The 22,997-nt window shown below is 35.2% G+C and overlaps 3 protein-coding genes across 5 annotated transcripts in view; 2 read left to right on the top strand and 1 right to left on the bottom strand.

Annotated features, from left to right (window-relative positions):
• LOC108752956 (solute carrier organic anion transporter family member 4A1) overlaps window positions 1-18,212 on the top strand; it is an 18,849-nt gene extending 637 nt beyond the window's left edge. Inside the window, exons 2-13 of one of the 3 annotated variants that reach the window (XM_018494217.1) lie at window positions 1,959-2,014; window positions 10,736-10,955; window positions 12,313-12,481; window positions 12,923-13,061; window positions 13,419-13,596; window positions 13,678-13,780; window positions 16,186-16,307; window positions 16,419-16,682; window positions 16,893-17,094; window positions 17,207-17,357; window positions 17,438-17,820; window positions 17,915-18,212. In XM_018494217.1, coding sequence (XP_018349719.1) covers window positions 1,967-2,014; window positions 10,736-10,955; window positions 12,313-12,481; window positions 12,923-13,061; window positions 13,419-13,596; window positions 13,678-13,780; window positions 16,186-16,307; window positions 16,419-16,682; window positions 16,893-17,094; window positions 17,207-17,357; window positions 17,438-17,820; window positions 17,915-18,101 — 2,166 coding nt within the window. In that variant the 5' untranslated portion in view covers window positions 1,959-1,966 and the 3' untranslated portion in view covers window positions 18,102-18,212. Of the gene's footprint in view, window positions 1-1,958; window positions 2,015-6,691; window positions 6,751-9,823; window positions 10,304-10,735; window positions 10,956-12,312; window positions 12,482-12,922; window positions 13,062-13,418; window positions 13,597-13,677; window positions 13,781-16,185; window positions 16,308-16,418; window positions 16,683-16,892; window positions 17,095-17,206; window positions 17,358-17,437; window positions 17,821-17,914 lie in introns of those variants that run through there. The other 2 variants (XM_018494219.1, XM_018494218.1) reach the window with 2 other exon arrangements.
• Window positions 18,213-20,116: 1,904 nt separating this feature from the next.
• LOC108752858 lies at window positions 20,117-21,624 on the top strand. Its single transcript, XM_018494017.1, has 2 exons — window positions 20,117-20,300; window positions 20,493-21,624. The coding sequence occupies exons 1-2, from the start codon at window positions 20,223-20,225 to the stop codon at window positions 21,621-21,623; spliced, it is 1,209 nt and encodes a 402-aa protein (XP_018349519.1). The 5' UTR covers window positions 20,117-20,222; the 3' UTR covers window position 21,624.
• A 100-nt stretch (window positions 21,625-21,724) lies between these two features.
• LOC108752857 overlaps window positions 21,725-22,997 on the bottom strand; it is a 2,875-nt gene continuing 1,602 nt past the window's right edge. The window contains exons 5-8 of the mRNA XM_018494016.1: window positions 22,695-22,792; window positions 22,176-22,471; window positions 21,938-22,097; window positions 21,725-21,841 (exon numbers count right to left, since the gene is read on the bottom strand). Coding sequence (XP_018349518.1) covers window positions 21,760-21,841; window positions 21,938-22,097; window positions 22,176-22,471; window positions 22,695-22,792 — 636 coding nt within the window. The 3' untranslated portion in view covers window positions 21,725-21,759. The remainder of the gene's footprint in view (window positions 21,842-21,937; window positions 22,098-22,175; window positions 22,472-22,694; window positions 22,793-22,997) is intronic.

The following is a 22,997-nucleotide window of genomic DNA, read 5'->3' as shown; positions in this document are numbered from 1 at the left end:
TAAGTGCGTCACGTCAAATGTCAAAAGAAGAGAAGGAAACAGTCGTATTTACCGTTTAGTTATAGAATGTAGCTATAATCACTTCTTGTTTTCGTTTTGTTCATAAGTCTATGAACGTTACGTTAATTAATAATATAGCGATGCAAAAGAGATGTACAGCAGACGCAAATTAATTAACGGAAGCACACCATTATAGTATCCATCGAGACTCATATAATTAGCTAGAATCGAGAAATCAGCGGTACGGCGATTTACAGCAATTCTGACATTTCTTCTTTCTCGCGTTTTCCATTTTTTGCCTCGCAAAAAATATGTATTATTTTAGGAGAATTAAAAAGAAGAAAGGAACAAAAGAAATGTTCGATTGAATCCATAACGATAAAAACTTTATATTATCGGTACATCTATTATAGTAGAAACAGATGTTATTACGTATTCACGATAAAGCATGATTCCTACGTGAGTTTCGATCAAATAAATTTGGAAGAAATACGTTATAGTATCTTTTTCCCAATCTTTTCAATTCATGTAACAATGCACATATTGCTTTATTGAATCGATTGCGATTTATTAAGTCTGACATTTATGGATAATCCATAATTTATTGCGAAACAGTATAAATAGAACATTTTTGTATCTTTCGAGGACGTGGAAAAATGTTTTCATTTTGCAATGAAACTGTACTCCTTTGAAAAGAAATGCATGAATTTTGTCAGAATGTTGAATGGAGATTATAGAGAACGAAAGACATTACATTTAAACGCGCGATTCAGTAAAAACATTTTGTTTGTAAAACTTAAAAGTTCTTTATGAAAAAGAGATATATATTTAAAAGAAAAAAAATAGTGAAACAAATAAATTGATTGCAAAGATTGTAATCATTGTAACACAATACGATAAATCGTATGAAAAAAATGGAAAAATTATAGAAGAATCATATTGAACTCTTAAAGATAATTTCGATTGAGTGTTTGTATTTATTTTATAATACTTGATCGTATATCTTTGAACTTGCGCCTGTTTCTTTTTTCACTTTAAATAATCAGTACGATCATCAGAAAGTAATAATTATACATGTTCAAAACTAAAAAAAAAATTATTTTTATCTATCTTATTACTCCGACTAAATGTAGAGAAATAGCTGATATAATAGCGGTTCTTATTTTAAGTGATGTCATCATCTTAAATAATTGTCTTAAGATGCTAATGTGATTGTTTTATGACATCTTAAGGCCATATTTAAAACGGTCCGAAAAATCAAATCAACTATATGAATGTCGATCATATAGTCATAAGTTGTTGCTTGTGGACATGAGACTGGTTCATTTGCGAGTGCAATTGTCATACTGTTAAACTTTTGAGAAAACATACTTAATAGAATTGAAAGTTTTCCCACAAGATGACCTACTACAAACGAACCTTAAATTCGATTCATATAAAAAGATTAAGTCTGGACACATTCCGCGCAGGGTGCATAATAATTTAATAATTTGATGTCCATTATCCTGTTACTTCGATTGTTGTGAACATTATCACGCATTATATGCATCTATCAACGATCGTCTTACTAAGATACTACAGGAACATTCAAAGATATCTACTCTTTTAATGTTTGAATAAAGTACAGAGATATTTGATTTTTTAAACATTGGTGATAAATTTTTAATTATTTTTTAAATTAATTTTTCTTGTTAATGATATAATATTATTTTAATAAAAAAAAATATCTTGCAGAGCACTATTTCGCTGTCAGCTACTATTTTCAGAAATAAAGAGTATAATATATACCATTTAAAAAATTGTTATTACTTAATATATAACTGTTTTATTAATAATACAATGAATAAATAATATAATATCACATAAATAACTATAATAAATCATATAATAAATGGTACAATAATTTATATCAATTTACATCATTTTATATATTAATAACTTTTATAATTGTTTTACAGATTGCGACATGACAGGAATAGATAATTTAGGTTATAACGATGGCGTCGCACCAACGGTAAGTTAATAATACTAAATAATAATTTCATTAAAAGATGAATATATATGCAGTACTACAAATAAATTTAATAGAAATTGAATAATGAGCATAGTAGTGGTCCATAAAAATTGATTGTCTCTGCTGAGTGTGTTGCTGTAATACATATATATATATATATATATATATATATATATAAACATTACAATATTTTTTTAATACAATGATTTTTAATATATAACACAATAATTATTATAAATTATTTAAATCTTTGTTTTAAACATCATTAGCTACTGCTTTGTATTCTATATGTGAACACGTAGATGAATAAGAAAATTTTTACGCAAAGTTCTTACGATAATCAAAATTGAGCTAATTGAATTTCTAACGCACCGCGCGTTGTTATAAGAGTAATTTAAATGCTCGAACCATGATACCTGGAGGGAAGATAAAATTGATTTATCTGAATTCTCTCGTTCCGTTACTTTCGACTTTTAATTATTTTTCAGAGATATAAAATTGGGGAAAAATAATCACACGTTCTACTAAATGCTATAAATTTAACAAATCGCCGTCACTGTATAATGCATAAATAAATAACTGAAATGCCGTAATTTATATTTCATCGATGTGATACACTTTAAATAAAGAAGGATATTAAGTTTAGAATGTTTTTTAGTTAGTATGAAGAAATTCCAAGGTGTGCAAATTATATAGCATATTAAAGGGCTATTTAAGTGTGAGTCAAGTAATGTATTGCTAATCTTGGAAAAACATAACAACGTGAGAAAAATCATTATCAAGGATAATCAATACAATAACGCTATCACATTTATTAATAAAAAGTTGTTAAATAAAACGTCAAGATGTCAACAATGACTATTATTTTATTACTTAAATATATATAATTTAGAGATTTTTAGTAGAAGCAATTCACGAGTGACGAAGAGTTCGATATAGGTAATAATCGTTCGGTTTATCGTGACTTTAAATAACTTATCAAGTTATATATTAAATAACAATAAAAGTTTATTGTTTAGTTCTTGAGATGTTTTGATGCCTTCCTTAACAACTTTTTATCAATAAATATGATTATGATTGATAAAAATATGAAATGTGATTGATATCAATAAATAGCATTGTCTGTAATTATGATTTCTTTCATATTCCCGATATTTATCAAAGCCATTTGAGTCTGCTTAAGTAGTTCTTTAATATAATTTGCATATCTCGAAACTTTTTCTTCATATTAACTTCATGGAAGCTTAATAGCCAAAATGTAATCCTTCTTTTAAAATGCAACTAATTATTTCTTTTTATAAAATGATTTACAAGATTTTACCAGAAAGATTTATAATATGTAGTTATGCGTAAAACAAAATTAATATGATGATATATTTTTATAAATCTATTCTGAATTTTGTTTCTTATTAACAAAATAATTTTATTCTATAAACTATACACAAAAAATATTCATGTAATTTTTCCTATTATTCTACTTTATCTTTTAACGTCAATTTTTTAACACAAAATTGCATTAATTTTCATAATTTTTAGATATTTTATTACTTATGTCGACATAAATATTTATACTGGAAAATTATCTTCTGAGGAATCAATAAAACTTTCTTGTTCAATATTACATTAAAAACCTTGTCATTATTCTTGGTCTTGTGTGCACTCTCTCTCTTTCTCTTCTTTCTTTAATAAACTTGAACTTCATTTTAATCTTATGGACGATAAGGCAGGAGTTTGCCACCGTATCCTATCGCATGGTGTCTCGAAAGAATAAACAACTGCCGTAACCCAGCGCATTTTACCTGCCCCAACGGTGTTTGCGTTCGCGAAAATTTGCATCTGCATACTCTGGAAATTTGCATAAGTATATGTAAGGCAAAGCTATTGGTAGGTAGGTTCGAGATATTGTCGCGTTTTTCTCCAGATAGATAATATAATAACGCAAACGCGTGTTTTTACGAAACCTGTAGAAAGCCAGATTGCCGCAATTGTATTTGATGGCTCAAGTATATCTCTTTGTGATTTTATGAAATATTTAGCATCGAAAAAGTTAACTGTTTAATGTTATCTGTAACTTTAATGTCTTTGTTGAAAACGTAATTATAATTCTTTGATTTCCCTTTTTGTGAGTCATATTGAGCGTAGTGTGTTTTTTCAGAGAAATTATCTCTAGTTAATCTGCATTCGTATATATGCGTCGATATTTTCGCAACTGTTTTCCCTGTGAATTGATTGACTTTGGAATAGTTACTTTTTGATAGTTTCAGCCATTCTGGTTTTTGCAATTGACGCCTCCGGACTTGTCCGATTGAAAGGTTAATTTCAGAAGTAAACAGTTATAAAACAAGATGATTTACAAGAAGCGCATATTTATTTGTTGAATTTTTTACACATATCTTTTCGTAATACGATACACGTTAGTGCAACACTTGAAAACACTAATTGAAACGTAAAGTACTGTTTTCTATGGGCTTTCTTCCTATTAGAAAGTCTGACGAAACTCCTGAATAGGGTAGATTGTAGCTTATACCCGGTTTCGTTTTTCGTTCCTATTGTAGTACCTTATTTTCGGTAACATCGCTCGTACGAACGAAACGGGTTTTATGTCGACTTAAAGCCCGGAAAAGCGGGCTGAGCGATTGCACTGCAATTATGTGAAGTAGCGCCGCCCGTCGTGATGAAACGTCGAAGAAAAAAATAATGATAGAAAAAGGGGAGTCAGAACGCGGAAGTTACGGCGTACTTCGACATTGTCTCAATTAATGGACCGTGTTCAAAAGCATGAAAAATTGTAAAAAGTGGAAAGAGAAAGAGAAAGAAAGAGAAAGAAGAAGGAAAAGAAAAGGAAAAGAATGAGAGAGAGAAAGTATGTGAGTGTGTGTGTCACGTTGCGTTGATAATTTATACTTTTAAATAATTAGTCGATTTACCATGCATAAGAAATACATTAAAATGATTTTTCTTGTTTTAAATAAGTTTTCTAATAATTTTTGTAGAATAATACATACACATAATAAAAGGAAGTTTACAAACTTAACAAAACCGCATGAGTAATTCGTGTATGCTCATGTCTACGATGTATACCGTGGATATTGTCCATTACAATTCATTATAAAAAAGTATAATTATGTAATTTTTAGTGTCTGTATTTTAAATAATATTAAAAGAAACATGTATTTAAAACATCGATTAAACATGTTTTTAACATGTTTTATATGTTTTTTATCAATTCTGATTTAAATTCTAAGAAAATATGCTTATTTATAAGAGTCTCTATATTTATAATAATTCCTTGCAGGTTTATAAGAATCTTTATTCAGTATATTTTGATTTTAATTAAATCTGTTATATGTTCTTCTTCAATCAAAGAATATTCCGAGTTCTTTATTTTAACTATTCTTGAGGTAGCTTCATTTATAGCGAAAAAGAATAGCATTTAGAATATATCATCTTTTTTACAACAATTCCCAAAAATCTACCCGAACGATCCCATACATAATCTAAAATTAAAATTTTAGAAAGGCAGAAATTTTGAGTGAGATCAGGTGTACAATCGCAGCGTGCACTGTTCTTTAATTATTGAAATTGCATGAAAAAGAAATACTTGCTTTGCATTTGTTGTGCCCCGCGTCAATATCGGAGAAAGTGGATGACGGGAGAGGAAACATCTAAATAATTGGCATCTGCTTCACAAAATGCCTGTTTGTCGGCTGAGTGCCGTTTAATTTGCATTAACAAGCTGTTTGGCATATTCACTTTGCATTCCCGTAAATCGAGTTACTCCTCGAATATAGTTGTTAGGAATACATTGGTCAGGGGCATGCTGTATAAACGAAAGTTGTCTATTGATTAGTGGGATGCACTTTCCGCTAACTTTTCATCTCGTTGTCGCTTCAAAAATGCAAACCATATGTAATCGTATTAATTATCATATAATTACAGGACGTATCCCTGAAAAATTTTTAGTCGCTTTACGACTATGCAGATTACATCAGACGTTACGTCAACGATCGAGAAGAATGTAAAAAATTTTCCTCACGCGATATAAATCTATCTGCGCCATATTCGCGTTTTCAGCTGAAACGTAACATTTCCAAGCAAAAGGAGGAAATCTAAATGGCAAGCGGCACGCTTTATGTCGCGCGTCGCAAAACGGCCTACCGGCTCTCTCTCGTCGTTGAGAAACCCTCGCGAGGAAGAAAACATGTGTCGGCATAAAGAAAAGTACGAAATATCGAACGTGACGGTAGACGAGAGCAAAGCTCTTTGGAGACACTCGTTTTCATTTCGAACGAGAAAGGACCGTGCGGCAAAAAGGGGACGCCACGAAAGTATATTTCATTATATACAGGGCTGCAGATATCGCCACGGTTTACTACCCTCCCCCGTCCTCCGTTCTCCAGGTCGATGGATAACCATCGCGTGCGAAGCAGAAAATATTTTATCCCGCGTATAAAGGAACCTCCGTTCCATCGATAAAAGAATCGAATACGAATCGCGACTGATGTCAGTCACCTCTCGAACGACACGAGGAATCCACGGACCAATCATTCGTGGATTTTTCAGTCAGCATAGGTTTTATGCCGTGACTCGCATTCGTATAAGAGGATTAAAAGAGATCGCGATGCGCGTATCAAGAGGCACAGACACACCGAGTGACTTCCGCGCGGTCGAAAGCGACGAAGAGAAACAGGACTTTCACATGCGATAAGATTCCGTATAACATCAGGAGATTTAGAGTTGGTTCTATCATTGTTATTCTTTCCCTCTCCCCCCTCCCCCCTCCAATTCTCTGTTGTTACAAATAGAATATTTTAGACGACAAATTATAAAATTAATAAAAACTTTCTGGCGCGACCTCCATCATGTTGCCCGTCCGAGACCGCCTACGCCCTCGAGCATTGACATAAGTCGTTGTTTGTCTGTTGTCATAGGCGTCACGATGGATATCCTGTCAGGAAAGAAAATTGCACATTCGTCACGAATTTGTTCCGATATATTATTCCTTCCTTTCGAACGAAAATTACACGTTCACCCTCTAGTAATTCTCGAAAATCGAGACATTATAGTTCCTTCGATCAAGGCTCTCTTTGTAACACCTGAGGCACTTGGAATGCATTTGGAGCGTTTGGCATAAATTTCGTAAGAAATTCGACGCCTATGGGGTGAAACGATCGCCGTAAGAGACGACGTCCGCTCGCCGCTTCGTCTTCCCGACGAGCAGACCCATACACGGCAGCCGTACACTCTGCAAGCGGAAGCCATGAATCTTTATTAAATCCACGAAATTTATGTCGAAGCGGTCGCGTGGATTGTGAAACGTGCGCCGCGCGATGAGTCCCCGTAAGAGTATTTATTTTGTCCCTCAATTCTCTCGTCCAACCCCTCGTGCAATATGCGCAATCTCCGTTTACTCTGTTCGGGTCGTTTACATTGTGTAATAAAATATGCCATTCCACGTATGTACGTACATGTATACACGTATTTATGCATAATGCGGCTCTTTCCTTTTTTTTTTCCCTTTTTTTTTTCCCATTTTCAGTGACGCGCGTCCGCCTTCACCGAGCGAATAATCACTGTCCGCGAGGCAGATGGACATGATATTTAATTTGACACGATAAATAGCTCCTACCGCGAGGGCGAATACTTTCCATTCCTACGCACGCATAATTTCTGATTTAAAACGACATCAACACGAACCCGCTCGGTTCTGTTGTTTTACCAATCCGTTCTTTTTTTTTTTTTTTTCAATTACTTTCACTGTACGCGATCGAGGAATAAAGTCGATTTTTATATACGAGGGTATTCCCCTTGCTCGACGAGCTCTGTATTTTGTACCAGCCTCTTTAAGAGGCGATATTATCATAGTGATTTATTTCGATCTTCTCGCCTCTCTACGTACCGGCGTTATTGCTACCATAAATTCAAGCGCGTTCACGATGTTTGATATATCCGACCTGACCTACGCTTGTCTCTCAGTTGTCTACTCTCCCAAGCACTCTAGAAATTTCGGCATTTCCGTGAGAATATTGAAATTTCCTTTATCGTCTCGTTTACTCTATTTTACTCTTTTCTGCATTTGTGAATTATACGTGCCGTTATAATTCGTATATAAATGCACTAGTTTTGTTAGTTATTTTATCTGTGATATCTCAAACTTTTTTATTTATCTGATCTGAGATATTTTATCTTGTTCCATATATTGATCGTTCCTACAATACGCATTCTAACAGTTACATATAGTGGATAGATGCGATAGATCGAGTTTCGTAGTAAACATTGATATCGTTGGCAAAGAATTCAAATTCAAATTTTTAGCCAAGATGTATTTTGTAAGATCGACACTCGTCTTTAAAAAATGTAAAATAATAAATTTCGAGTGCAAAATTCTTTCAGCCAAGTTTATTATTGTAAATTCTTGTCATTTTGTAAACTCTGTAAATTATTTATTCTAAATTTGTAGCGACTTACATGCACCTATAAGTTTATGATTTTGACAAGCAATTTTAAATATACTCAACAATTAAAGGTGTAACGCAGATAGGCAAAATCCAGTAGATAAAAATGCGTATAATAGCATCAGATTTATATTTTATTTGTAACTTAGTTTAGGCCGTAATTAAAATTAATAATAATAACACCATGCTACAAGACAAATGTTATCTCTCTGCGGTCGAGGTTGATAACGAGTGTTCACTAATTAGTAGTTAAAACACCGCAAGCGAGCGCGGGCGATGTCAATTCTTGTGAATACATACGTCAAGGGCTTATTAGTCAGCACGAGCTTCGCGCAAGGAACTTCACGTTTATTACGCAAGATGCATAAATTTTCTACAAAAGCCAATAAACTTGATCACATTTAAATGACGAATGGAATCGGGTAGCTCGTACGTCTTGATGCCGAAGCAACAGCTTAGTAGGGATGGTTTATAGCGGATCGGAGAAGAGTAGGAAGAAGAGTGTGTACAGTATAAGTCGGAAGTAACGATAGGCGGGGAAGAGAAAGAAGAGAGAGAGAGAGAGAGAGGGGGGGGAGATATGGGGGGTAGGAGAAAAGGTATGTCTGTGATAAAAGCAGGTAGTGGGTTGATATCAGAGAGATAGAATGAGAGAGACAGAGTGAGAGGGGGGGGGAGGAGAAATAGAGGGAGAGAGAGAGAGAGAGAGAGAGAGAGAGAGAGAGAGAGAAGGGGGGGAGTTACCTACACTACGTTTAAACTCAACGGGGAAAACTGTGAGAGCAGAAGCGCGAGCGCGAGCTTGGAGCGTGGGTGCGGACTTCAGAGTTCAGTCGCGTGCGATGCGCGCTCTTAGCCGCTACGTGTCCCTTAGCTCCGATTTTTAACGACCGAGAATGACCGCGAACGTGAAAGATACGCGCGTAAAATTAGACATGTATTAACGGATTTATTAAAATTCTCCATGGTCATTTTTTCATAAAGGTGTAACGAAATATCTCCACTGCAATACATTTTTTTTACAATACGATAGTCTACTCGGAGTACCAATCAGAACCGGTGAGAAATAAATCGAGAAATAAATCGTGGATCGCGATATTGCAAACGGCAAAATGCGACGTAAACGATAGAATCGCGGTCGTGGAAATCGTATCGGGAAAGGTGCGCTATTTTCGATTGGCTTTCGATTACACGGAATCGAAATTGACGAGTTCAACGGGACGGAGTACGAGCTTCGTGTTTGATACAGTTTGATGGAACGATGTATATTTTACTATCGGCAAGTTTTTGCCGGTTGAGGAAATTGTAATTAAAACTTTACAAATAGAAATTACTAACAATAAAAGAAAGAGAGAGAGAGAGAGAGAGAGAGAGAGAGAGAAGGAAAAGAGAGAAGGTGAGAAAGAAAAAAAAGCGTACAAGATGGAAAATGTAAACAATAGTGCTTCAAAGACAATAATTCTCGTCATTGAGCAAACAAACTTTCCATCAGCTGTGAAAAGTTAGATACAGCGCGATGATTTAATCGCTGCCTATTTCTGTTAATTGATAAAGTAAAATTTATCATTGAAAATTTCTTATCAGCAGGCCGACGTCTTTTTCGAAAAGGAAGTTGCGATCTTTGACCAATTGAGTGAAAATGGTCTCTATCTAATGAGACGATCATTGAAATATTAGTAAAATATCTCGTTACTAAATGTTTAGACCATATTTTACGATCGATTGTTATTGAATCGATTTAAGATAAAGGAGTGGAAGCTAAGTGGAATTTATAGATTCTTGCCACGCTTCGTGAAAATTGTCGATAATTATGAGGGACAAGTTCACATTCAGCGTGAGTATCATTTGATACGATGTTGCAATCGATTTTGTGTTTTTTAATACGTTTGTCGCGATTTACAAGAGAGTCGAAAAAAATAAAGAAAGAAAACACAACGTCTGGCTAATATTTGGTTTGTAACCATCAGCATATGGAATGAAACGCTTGTAGACAGCTATCACTCGAGACCGTAGGTCACAGAGATTGTAGCATATTCTCTCTTCTATTTATTGTTAGAGATAATCATGTCGTTTTGCGCACGCCGCATGTGAGTTCGTTGAATTTACCGTTACTACCACTTTGTTTATCATCATTTATTTTGCATATCGTATTTTATAAGGTTCGCGAGGAGAACGCTGGCGTATATTGGGAACGAAGTGCAATATGCAATATGTATTATTTATATCCAAAGTGATAGAGATAAATCTTTGTTGATGTAATTTACAGTCGGGGGTGCCGGACATGCACGAGACCCTGTCTAGCTTCCCGGAACAGTTTGGGGATGGCCCGAGAAAACCGGAAATAAAGCCGGAAATTCCGAAGGAGACGGATAGAACCGCGGACAATCTGAAATGCGGTTGGTTCTGGTTCAGGCCAATTTATTTGCAGAAATTTCGCACTGCGAAATGGGCGCTCTTCTGGCTGTGTTGGGCTGGGGCGATGCAAGGTACGTAGTTTTGATAACTTTTCGTATGGTAATTCACTCGGCGCGACGTGGGGCTTCGCTGCAAAAAAATCGTCAATAAACTTATTAACGCCGTCTAAAAACGAAATTTTCAATAACAATGTTATGAAGACGCTCGTCTAAGTTAATATATTAGATTAGTGCACAAAATTTTTAATTTTTCCGTTAAATTTATTTAATTACAAAATTCCGAATTTTTTTTAAAAAGTAATTGAAAAGGCTTTTAAATAAATAAAAAATTTTTCGATAAAAAAATTTTTTATTAAAAGTAATATAGATTGTTTAAAAAATAATTTAAAAAGTTTCTGAAAAAATAAAAATGTTTTTTATTGGAAAATAGTGCGTTGAAACCAATGTTGCTATTGGAAATTTCGCTATATTTTTTTTACTGAAATTCTTTTTAAGCTTCATTTGACAGATATGAGACAGCTTTTGCACTAATCTAATATTTCTCATAGTTCCTCCTTTCGAGTTTGTCAGTTAGCGTTAGTGCGTGAAGCGTAACTTTCTCTCCGAGATTAGACGCGAGTGTCAGGGACGCGAATATTTTCATACCCATTTTCTCATCGCTTCGCAAACTCTTAAAAAAAAGAGCGAACAAGCCGCATCTTTGTGAGAAACATAATTCCTTGATAACATTTGATACGATGAGATGTTGTCGCGCAGCAACGCTAATAGTCATACGTTATCCGCAATTTTGATGCTTCTACATGAAAATAAGCTCGAAGGGGGTGATGATTGACGATAATGAGAGAATTATCCGATTAATATGTATAGTTCGCGTTAACAAGAATATATCGGAAGGAATAACGCGTTGATAACAGAAAGGGAAAATTTAAAAAAATTTATCAATCGTTGAAAAATACGTAAACTTGCCAATCAAGAAATTATTTTGGATAAAATTCATTACATTTTTAATAAAATATTAAAATATATCACTATGAAATACGTGTTTCCTCTCGCCAGAGGTGATTCTTTGGGATTAAAATACGTCTATTAGATGCATCCTAAGGGAGCCATTTACTCTGTGTTCCTTTAATAGAGATTACAAAGACCTATGTTTATGTACATTGTAATATCATTAAATTCTCAACAGTGTGCAAATATATGTATATCACACGACGACATATTTCATTATGCTTGTTAAAAAGTCGTTTGTGATAATTTGTATTAATTAAAATTTGTTAACTGTCGCAAAATTATCCTTTAATTTTAAAACGAACTATCAGTTTCGAGTAGCAATCGTAAAGTTGGCTCGTATAGGTAGTAAATAGAGCTATCATGGTACTGGTTATGCATCATACGTATACATAATATACAAGTATCTTCATTGTTTCAGGAATGGTCGTGAATGGTTTTGTAAATGTCGTTATAACGACGATAGAGAGGAGATTTGGATTAAAATCGTCGGAGACTGGCTTGATAGCGGGTGGATACGATATAGCTAGTTTTCTTCTTCTCATACCAGTAAGCTATCTTGGTGGCCGTGCGAAAGCGTCGAAACCAAGGTACGCACATGTATACCGCGTCGTGCCATTACCTTACACATTAATATTAATACCAATATCGGTTCTATACGACGACTCTCATAAATATTAATCTTAACGCCAGTTCGTCCGACACTGCCGATGTTAATCCCCGTCGCGTTTCTTTGCTACGACACTGTCTCGGAACCCTCGTCCTTGTAATCGACAATCGATAACCTTTCTGAAGATCTTAAATCTCGCCAGGTAGAAATACCGAGTTCGATGACGGTCGTTCGTAGACAATTTTACCTAATTAAAGAAAAAAAAAAAAAATTATAAGCTAGCACCTGCCAAACAATACGTACTGAGCGATGGTATTTCTTACTCGGATTCGATGCATCCTTGAAAGTATAAAAGTCTAGAATTAATTTTGCATTTTGATTAATTTATCCTATTTCAATGAGATGTTCTGGAATGTCGTAGGTATATCGGCATAGGGGTTCTAGTCTTAGGTATAGGTAGCCTGCTGTTTGCATCTCCGCATTATCTTGCCGGACCGTATAGAGGAGGTCAGCAAACAGACAACATATGCCAAAGTGTCACTAATATATCGAGCCATTCGGTAAGCTAGTAAATTAAATTACTATGGAATTGTAATTAAAATTCTTCATTTACATATCCGGTTTACTTTATCACAACGTGACAAGTTTAATCGAAAACGATGGCTTGCCCTCTCGTAACACTTTCTAATAACAACACGGTTATATTGTAATGTACACACGTTAAATTCTCTCGTTAGACTCCTAAATGAAATTTACGTCACAATCGATAATTCAACACAACAATGCGTAATTCAATGCGTGCGTGACTAATCGAAACTTGTTTGTAATACCGTGCTTTTCTCGATTTCCCACTTCTATTTACGTAGTTTGCCTAGTGAACCGGCGACGCCAGATTTATCATTATTTCGGCCACTCAGATATCCTGCACGGATCAATCTACCGTTCAAGCGGACCTAGAGCCTTACAGTGGCGTGTACTTAACCATATTTCTGGTAGCTCAGCTGTTACATGGCGCCGGTGCGGCACCCTTTTATACGCTCGGGGTTACATATTTAGATGAAAATGTTTCGAAGAAGATGTCTTCGGTGTATCTTGGTAAGATCGGTATAAGCAGCACAAATATATCAATTTTTTTTCTCAATTGATATTAATAAAACAAAATGTATTGTCTGTTAGGTGTTTATTATACTATGGCTATAATAGGACCCGCGCTAGGCTACGTTGTCGGTGGCGAACTATTGAAAATTTACACAGACTTTCTCACAGTGGACTCCTCGACGTAAGTATTTAAATATTTCAGTGGATCGATTTTTCCAAACGCGCGCGGCTGTTTCCTTTTTATTTTTAAAAAATAAATCAGACATCTTTATTGTCCGCGCGGGAAGACAATGAAACAGGAGTGATGGATATTTTATTTGTGTAATGCATAGTATGGTGTGCATCGAACGAAGACAGGGAGAAACATAGTAGCGGTGGTGGCATCGGAATTCGTCTCTTCCCGTTGTCAGGCTAAACGCATTTTCCACTTTTTTTTTTCCCTGATAACATGCGGGAACGTTTAGTCGCGCGTCAGCGGCAACTTTATTAAATTCTCGCGAGGATTTATCGGTCGTTCGCGTCTATCTCTCCGACGGAATATACACACGTATTGTGGGTGTGTACGGACACGAAAACGCGCGTGCCAACGCGCGGTTTCGAACGGAATAACTCGCCGATCTGATGGTATGCAAATGTGCATATTCGTCATTTCGCCACTAGTATTCGGATGACGTGCGTATATATTGGTCATTTGTACGGAATTCGATATTAATAGTAAAATGATCTCCCAGTAATACATAAAGCGTCGATTAAATAAAGCGTGGGTGAGCGTGCAACCGAACGCTCTGATCCGATTAGCTAATTTTCGAGAATAATTATCAAAACGACGGTAACGGTTTGGTGTATTGTCACCATTCGATATTTATATTCGATATTTCCCTCTTCCAAACAAAAAAAAAAAGAAACATATATTTAGTCAAGAGGTATGAAAACATAAAGAGACACATTGCTCCTTTAATGCACCGTTGCCGTTAAAAATATTCCCCAGGATCATTAGAGCGTATAATGGGCCGAGATTAATAGTGCGTGTAACTCTACCGATATACAATATATCCCGTGGGGAAAATGTCAAGTGGCGAACCCGTGTTTGACGATGTGACACGCCGATATTACCCTTCAAAATTGTTGGCTCATCCCCCCCCTAGCACTTAGGACACAATCAAGTTCCATTTGTCTACTCGCCTCCCCGTGGACCCTCCCCCAACTACGCGTCCTTTCATCGACCGTTGAGTCATTCTGTACCGCGTGAGAATCAAATTAATCGTTAGGCGAGAAAACTTCTTTTCACATATTTTTTTTTCGTACTCACACGCATATATCTAAAAATCTGATATACACGAAATAGGGACGAGCAAATAAATCGCGATGCGTCTCTACAGTCGCACTGTTGCGATTGCAATTACATCCTTTCTCTTTTACGCGAAACGAGATTCTTCAAGAAAAAAGACAAATGTAAGGTGAAATTATTCGTGTAATAGGTGCGGCTCTCCTATCGCTCTCCACGTGAGAGTCGTTCGTGCATGTGCCGCGTTTAATTTCGCAGGTAAATGAAAAGTTTCGCCGGAGATGCAGCACTGGCAGCAGCAGATGTAGCTGGCCTCGAGCCGGTTGAAACGAATGACTTCTCTACGTGCACTTTTCCGCTTTCTCACTTTCAAGTTCCTTCCTGTAATAAGTTACATTATAGCTTCCCTCGCGTGCCGTTTCTTTAGTAATAGTTTCCGACCGTTATACAAATTATTCCTTTTCTTGGATCAAGTATCGATTCTGCCGTTTATCAGGCATTCCATTCACTATCGTATTTATCGTATTTATTACCTTTGAGAAAATTAGCATTGTTATCAATATATTTCCATAATTTTACTGGATCAAGTGAAATACTCAATAAATATTCGCAATTAATATTTATCAAAATATTTAGCAGAAATCCTTTATGTTATTAATATTTATGAGAATAATATTATTCATTTTAATTATATAACATATGCCATTCTAGAAACTACAGTATATACTTCAATGAAGAAATTCTTTTCCATTCTGTTAAAAAGATAGATCTTCTTTTATTAAATTTTTTTTATTAATCGACAATTATACATTCTTACAATTATATATTTCTCATACACTGAAAATTTTAGCAAAATTACTTTTATTCAGTTAAATAACCGCGTCATTAATGTCGAAGCCACGCAAAAGGAACGTCCGCTGCATCTCGTACTGGCGATTAATCAAAGAAGTTACGTGAAACTTTGTCAATCGAGAATTTCTAATTACCCGAAATTAGGATTGCCAAATTAGGCAAAAAGTTAAATGAGAATATGTAAGTACTTTACAAATGCGCTCGGAATAATTCTTTAGATCACATCTTTTTCCGACGGAGAAAAATCGGTCAGATGTTTTTTCTTACAATTCATTCAATGATAAAAATGAAAGAAATTAATCGGTGTTCTAGTTTCGGTCCAACTTACGTCCATTAAAAGGAAACTTGAAATAGAATCCTGAGATCTACGTGGAATAAATTCTAAATATATTTCCAGAGGCACATGTTTTATCGAAAATCTATTGCATCCTAAAACCATTGAATTTTAGGATTGGGTTAACTTCTGATAGTAATGTCTGGGTTGGTGCATGGTGGATCGGTTTTTTGGCAGCTGCTGTCATATGCTTCGTCATCGCGATACCAGTTTTGGCGTTTCCGGCAGTTTTACCCGGTACGATCTTTTCTACGTTTTTAGATGGAATAATAATTGTTAAATAAACGGAAGATATATTAAATGAATATTTAGTAAGCTGAATTCTAAAAAGATGGATGGTTTGAATAGGATCGGAGGAATTAGCTAAGGATAGGGTGTCAGAAGCGCACGAGAAATCGACTCGATCTTCTACCGCGGCAACGGGGGAAGCGTTTTCGAAGATACGAGAGCTGCCACGTGCTATGACCGAATTACTTGGAAATCCGGCATTTTTTATGCTGAACTTGGCAGGTGCCAGTGAAGGGTTGCTCATCGCCGGATTTGCTGCTTTTCTACCGAAACTGATTGAAAATCAATTCAGCGTCAGTGCCAGTTCGGCCGCGTTGCTGATGGGTGAATAATGTCACAATTCAATTAATCTATCGTAATATAGCATGAATTTCGATAAGCACCGTTGTAAAATCATTTTCACAAAGCTTCGAAAATGATTCGATATAAAGGAAAGTAATGCAAACTACAAAGAACCGCGAAGAAAATTTTAACAAATATTAATTAATTATCGCTATCGGTTTATATTACAAAATAATGTTTTCTTATTTTTAGGATTGGTGACTGTACCAGCCGGAGGCGGCGGTACATTTCTCGGTGGTTACCTGATAAAACGCTTCAATTTGCCCTGCTCTGGCATTTTAAAATTTTGTTTACTGGCTACAGCCGCCTGCATCGCTTTCACGCTGTGTTTCGCTTTAAATTGCCCGAATTTGGATTTCGCTGGATTGACTGTGCCCTATCAAAACATCACGAGGTCTGTACTATCGATGGATTTGAAATGGCAACGAAGTGATATAAATCATTAGTGATTCATTCGATTACGTTTACTTTATTTTATTATTAGAAATGATGAATTTTGTTTACAGAAGGATCGCGTTGTCTCTCGAAAACACTTGCAACAATGGTTGCGGATGTTCTAGATTGCAATTTAACCCTATATGCGGCGTGGATGGAGTCACGTACTATTCACCCTGTCACGCTGGATGTTATCGGGAAACACCGATAAACAATGTCAAAGTATATTCCCCGGTGTATCTCTAAAATAGCGTTCCGTTTTTCAGACAGCAAATAAATGTCACGCGCGACTGTCTTTCTAGATATACTCGGATTGCAGCTGCATACACGCATCAGCGATGAATTTGACGAGCGAAGATACCGGCGACGTCGTCCAGTACCAAGCTGTCAATACCACCTGCGGAAGTTCATGCTCGTACCTGTGGCTGTTCATCGTCCTGGCATTTTGTAATATGTTCATGACGTTCCTATGCACGATGCCAGCGCTCTCGTCCACCCTGAGAGTCGTGCGCGACGATCAACGATCATTCGCTTTAGGCATACAGTGGATCAAAGTTCGGATTTTAGGAACTATACCGGCACCAATGGTATTCGGTGCTCTTATAGACGATACCTGTATCTTGTGGAACGAAACGTGCGACGACAGAGGGGCGTGCCTCGTATACGATAACTATTACATGAGCAGGTTGGCAATTTACACGGTGGTTCCTTGAGACATACATTCGCAGATTAGTTCTTACAAGTTTCAAATGAGTTTGTCACAAACATGTTTTTCACAGGTATATGCTAGCGCTGGCGTTCATCGGAAAAGCGGCTTCGCTTCTTTTCTTCTTTTTGGCATGGTGGACGTACGTTCCACCCAGCACCAGAGGCATCGATCAGAATTCTCGGCAGCAAACGACGGCTACTTTAATGCTAAGTGACACGTCTCAAGAAGTTGAAATAGTACCGGCTACGATAGCGTAATCTCGGATTATTTTATTTTTCTTATTTAGAAAGTTATTCTTTTTAGAACGGTTATTTTATAGATAGAATAGTAGAAATATCCGCGGATTATACACGGTTAGACAAATGTCCCAACATATTTTTTTTTTTTTTTTTTTTTTTTTTTTTTTTTTTTTTTTGATGAGATACACTCTGAGAAACAAGACAATTCACGTTAAATGAGAATATCGACATAAACAGATATGAAGATAGGATAAATGCGTATATGTCAATATACAATGTGAACAAAAGTTGTCATAAAACTCCTTTTTGCACGTTAGAAAGATAAGTTTTTGATAGCCCTACAACCGAATGTAGTTTGAAAAGCTATAAATTCGGAAATCAATCGGGGGATGTAAAAAAACATATCCAGATAGTTGTGCCAAAGAGCCTATAATATGCAAAGCATATTCTTCATTTTCTTTATATAATAGACTTATAATGACATTATAAGTCTTAAGCCTGATTGCATCAACGTTACTTTGACTTTAAGCGAAGCTTAAAAATATCTCTTTCGTTTTTGAAAGCATAGAAAGACAGAAAAAATAAAGTTTAAGGCTCGCTTAAAATTAAAGTAAAGGTGGTGCAATCGGGCCTTAATTAAATCTATAAACACGGGCCAAATATCCCATTTGCGCAACTCGATCCAATTTCCCCTAATGTAAACTTTTATATTCCTACATTCGCTGACTGTCAATTAAAGATTAATTAACTGTATTCCCTATAATGATAAATATCGATAATGATAATAGTTCTTTATACCCAAAATGTGACTTACATAAATTTTGATGATGGTTTTGCCATGTATCAACCTTGGTGGTTGTCGTATACTATATTATCGATTTGATATTACACTTTCTGCGCCGTTTTTCGCTATAATTATTTTTATTAAACGAAAAACGCCAGTATGCCTAGAGCACGTATTTATACATGTCATCAATAAAAAGCTGAGATATATTACAAATCTTTGTCTCTCAATATGAGATTTTCCATTTTTTTTTCTGTAGAATATATTTTGATAAGCAAATCTTGTAAATATTTGTTTCAAAATATTATTGACGTACTTATATTAAAATTGCATATTTTAGAAATTATTAATTTTTTTGCACTCTGTTAGAAATAAAATAAATAGATATTCACAATTGATAAACTAGGAAACGATTTTGACAGATGTCGCTCAATACTTTTATGCAATTAATGATTGTTGATAAAATCGTTAACTATATCTGGAGCTCTTTAAAAAAACTTTTAATTGTGATATGTTATTTTAATGAAGTAAAAAATATATTGTCAAAATAGGAATGTATCTTTTATAAATTCATAAATGCACATTAAAAAAGTAAAGAAAAACATTCTTTCTTGAAAAAAAGAGAGTTAGTTATTATACATCTAAGTGAATATTGTTGAAATAGTAAAAGACACAATATTTAAAATGTGTTTTCACGTATTTCAACAATATTCACGTTGGCAAATACAATAAAAATGTAATAATTCATTGTGTTATACTGTTCTTGCTAGAAAACGGCTATTAATATGTGTATTTATGTATTTATGGAGTCTTTATACATATACATTTATAACATTTTATATGAGTGCACTATTTTTTTAATATTTGATATTTTAAATATTTTTACATATTTAACTATGTATTAAATTATATATTAATATATATTAAAAAATGTATCTAAATACATTTTGTGACAGATTCTATGTTTTTTAGAAGCAGAAATTAGTGTAAAAAATTCGCAATGCTCCTAAGCAACATTTGTCCTTATTTAATATTTGATAAACAATAAGAATGAAATGAGCGTTACGAGCGGCAAGTGGAACGCAGTTTAAGTGTGCCAGGTATATTGTCAGGAAAAGGTAAAGAGAGGGAAGTAGGAGATGAGAGAAGAGAGAGAGAGAGAGAGAGAGAGAGAGAGAGAGAGAGAGAGAGAGAGAAAGAGAACAGCTTCAGACTCATCCTCGAGTTACTTTCACTTGAACTTCTCGTAACGCCGTGTAGTGATCTTCTAGAATCTAGACGGTGGAGCGGAGCTCCTGCTTTCCGCGTAATTCGAACTCGCGTAATTTTTTAGTGATCTTAGATTATTTAAAAAAATGGCGTTTTACTGGATTCTACAATCGTATCTTCTATGCATGTTATTTGTTGTTATTACTCACGCTGAAGAAGTTTTTGTAAGTAATAGGATTTTAATGTTGTTGTGTTAATATACTAATTATGTTACATCGGATTAACTTGATGCCATAAAAAAATGAGGAATTGCTTATACTTACATGAGTTTACAAATAAGTTCAATTATCTCGCTTTTAAATACGAATAAACGTCTTTAAGCTGTATGATTCAATCACGATTGTTCACCCACGCAGAATACCACTCCGCTAACCGTCAAAACCAGCTTCTCCTGTCACAACCGGCCTATGGGATTTTACGCTGACATCGAAGCGAATTGCAAAATATATCACACGTGCGATGATCACGGGAACAAATTCACTTACCGATGTCCCGAAGGAACGGCTTTTCGTCAAGATGCCTCGGTATGCGATCACGTTTATCTTGTCGATTGCCAAACGACTATTTATCCGTCGGCTCAACTTCCAAACGAAAATACAGACAAGGAAATCGCGCACGTAACTTCCTCGACGAGGTCCCCAGTGGAATCGAGCATCTCCCCAGTGGAATCGAGTAACTCCCTCGATGATCATCGGTTGGCATTTTCGCGTTCTTTCCATGTAATTCAACGACCTGACAAATCCATGCCGAATAAGTTTCAAACCGGCTTCGTCTTCAGCGCGAATCTATTCTTAAAGGATCAAGATCGAAGGCGGAATCAAGCTCGGCAAATCACCGACAATTGCACGACGTGCAACGATGATTTGAGGAACCACATGACAGTTTCCACTGTACGGACACTTACCAAAGAGTTCGATTCTTGGAATCTACGTAACGACAAGCCAACGGTATCAAGACAGTCGTTATCTTTGCCGTTGTCAATGACTCACGACAATAGCAACGTGTATCCCAATCATTCATACGAGCCGCTCTCGAATTCTTCGCCCGCGAAAGTGATGACATCGGAAGATAACCGGCATTCATCTCCTCTGCGTGAGAAGTCTTTCTCCAGTTACAACAGAGATATCCATCCGTACTCCGAGACGTTACGATCGATTCAAGCTAACGCTTACGTAAAATCTACTACAGAAATTCCTGTGCACGCTTTGACGCTATCTTTAGAGCCGTTAGTACCTAACGAGCTGGAATATGATCCTTATTATCCCAGACAACCGACGTCTACCGAAGCGTATTACACACCCAGCAATCGCAACAGGATTAATATGAATACTCGACTTTCCAGCTCCAACCAAGCACCGCTAATAGTCGTGCACCCTAATCTTCCTTTTGAGATTCCGTCTGTGCTGCCTGATTTGAATACCTTGGAAGATCTGGTCGATCGCCGGAAGTTTTTCTATATCCCGCGCACAAATGTGAAATCGATATGATGCGCCATTAACTGTTTAATCGTCAGACTTGCAATGTTATGTAAAAGAATTTTTAAATATTTTGCAAAATGAGTCATGCACAGAATGTTCATTGTTTATATTGACGCGTATTATTTGTGATTTATCTAAAAATATTTTAATAAACGTTGAATACCATGGAACTCGGCTTCAAAGGAGCCTGCGCTTCTGAAGCAGATGATACATGTGTCGTTGCTATGCTGAAAAAATATAATAACGTTGATTTCTTTTTTTTTAATTTATATGTAAGAAATTTAATAGTGCGATTATATTCATTGACGTCGTATCTAAAATACTTTTCTCTCGGGTTCCAATGTTCTTTAAACGATGTTAATAGTTTCGCAGTGATCTGCTGAATGTTTATTGAACCTTGAAACATTCCGGTTAATGTGGCTATTATTCCGTGATTGTGATATTTTGCTTGTAAGTGCTTAACCGTTGTCGTAAATTCTGGAACTATCCATAATGCATATTTTATAATATGTTAAATTAAAACTACAAAAAATCAATTATACATCTTGAATAAGTCCTCACCAGAATGTATTTCTCTAATCGGTAGCATTTGCTGTAAATTCTGTATGTCTTCTGATAAACAGCGACATTTTTTTGCAAGGCGTCGAATATACTCGTTTTCTTGTTTGAAAAATTTAATACTTTTATGCAGCTCCTCAATTTGCATTTGTAACCGCAATTGCACAACTTCCTCTATCCAACGTTTAACATTCGCATCTTTTTCCAACTTCTGCATCTTCGTTTTCTTGACCTTTACTGTGTCACCATGTACTTTTATTTTTCTTGAATGTAAATGCAGACCTAACTCTTCAAGTTTACTAAAAAAATACACGAAATATGTATTATTTTATAATCGCGATCATTTGTTTTAGAAGAGATGTTTTGAAATAAAAACTAATGTGTAATATGATATTTAATGATATTTAATTATATTATATGTGATGTGTTTTGCAGAAATCGAGAAATTTATATGATATTTATTTATATTTTATATTGGCGCAAAAAAATAAAAATTATACATATATTTATATAATATTGTACGTTTTGATAAGTTCATCTTTTGCTACAGGCATCGGATTGATAGACACTTTGCTTTCAGTTCCTTCTTTCACAATTAATCCACACGCGCACGGACAAAGCTGAAAATAATTCAGTTAATTATTCAAGTTCACAATTTTATAATTTTTTACTATCAATTTTTTACAAATTTTTAATTGTATTACATTAATACGATGAAAAAAGTATTAAAATATTTGCATATATTACCGATACATAGTACGTTCAAAGAATTGTTATTATGTAAGTTTTTTATTATACATATATCACATTTTATTTTTCGAATAT

The sequence above is a fragment of the Trachymyrmex septentrionalis genome, unplaced genomic scaffold (assembly GCF_001594115.1).
Source record: "Trachymyrmex septentrionalis isolate Tsep2-gDNA-1 unplaced genomic scaffold, Tsep1.0 scaffold62, whole genome shotgun sequence".
Taxonomy (NCBI): Eukaryota; Metazoa; Arthropoda; class Insecta; order Hymenoptera; family Formicidae; genus Trachymyrmex; species Trachymyrmex septentrionalis.
Note: the sequence above shows the minus strand (reverse complement) of the source record. Positions and strands in the feature narration are given on the sequence as shown.

Bases quoted from the DNA above. Each gene is read 5' to 3' on its own strand.
- LOC108752858 (XM_018494017.1), top strand. From the start codon at position 20,223: ATGGCGTTTTACTGGATTCTACAATCGTATCTTCTATGCATGTTATTT. The intron at 20,301-20,492 runs GTAAGTAATAGG...TCACCCACGCAG, and splicing joins CTCACGCTGAAGAAGTTTTT to AATACCACTCCGCTAACCGT.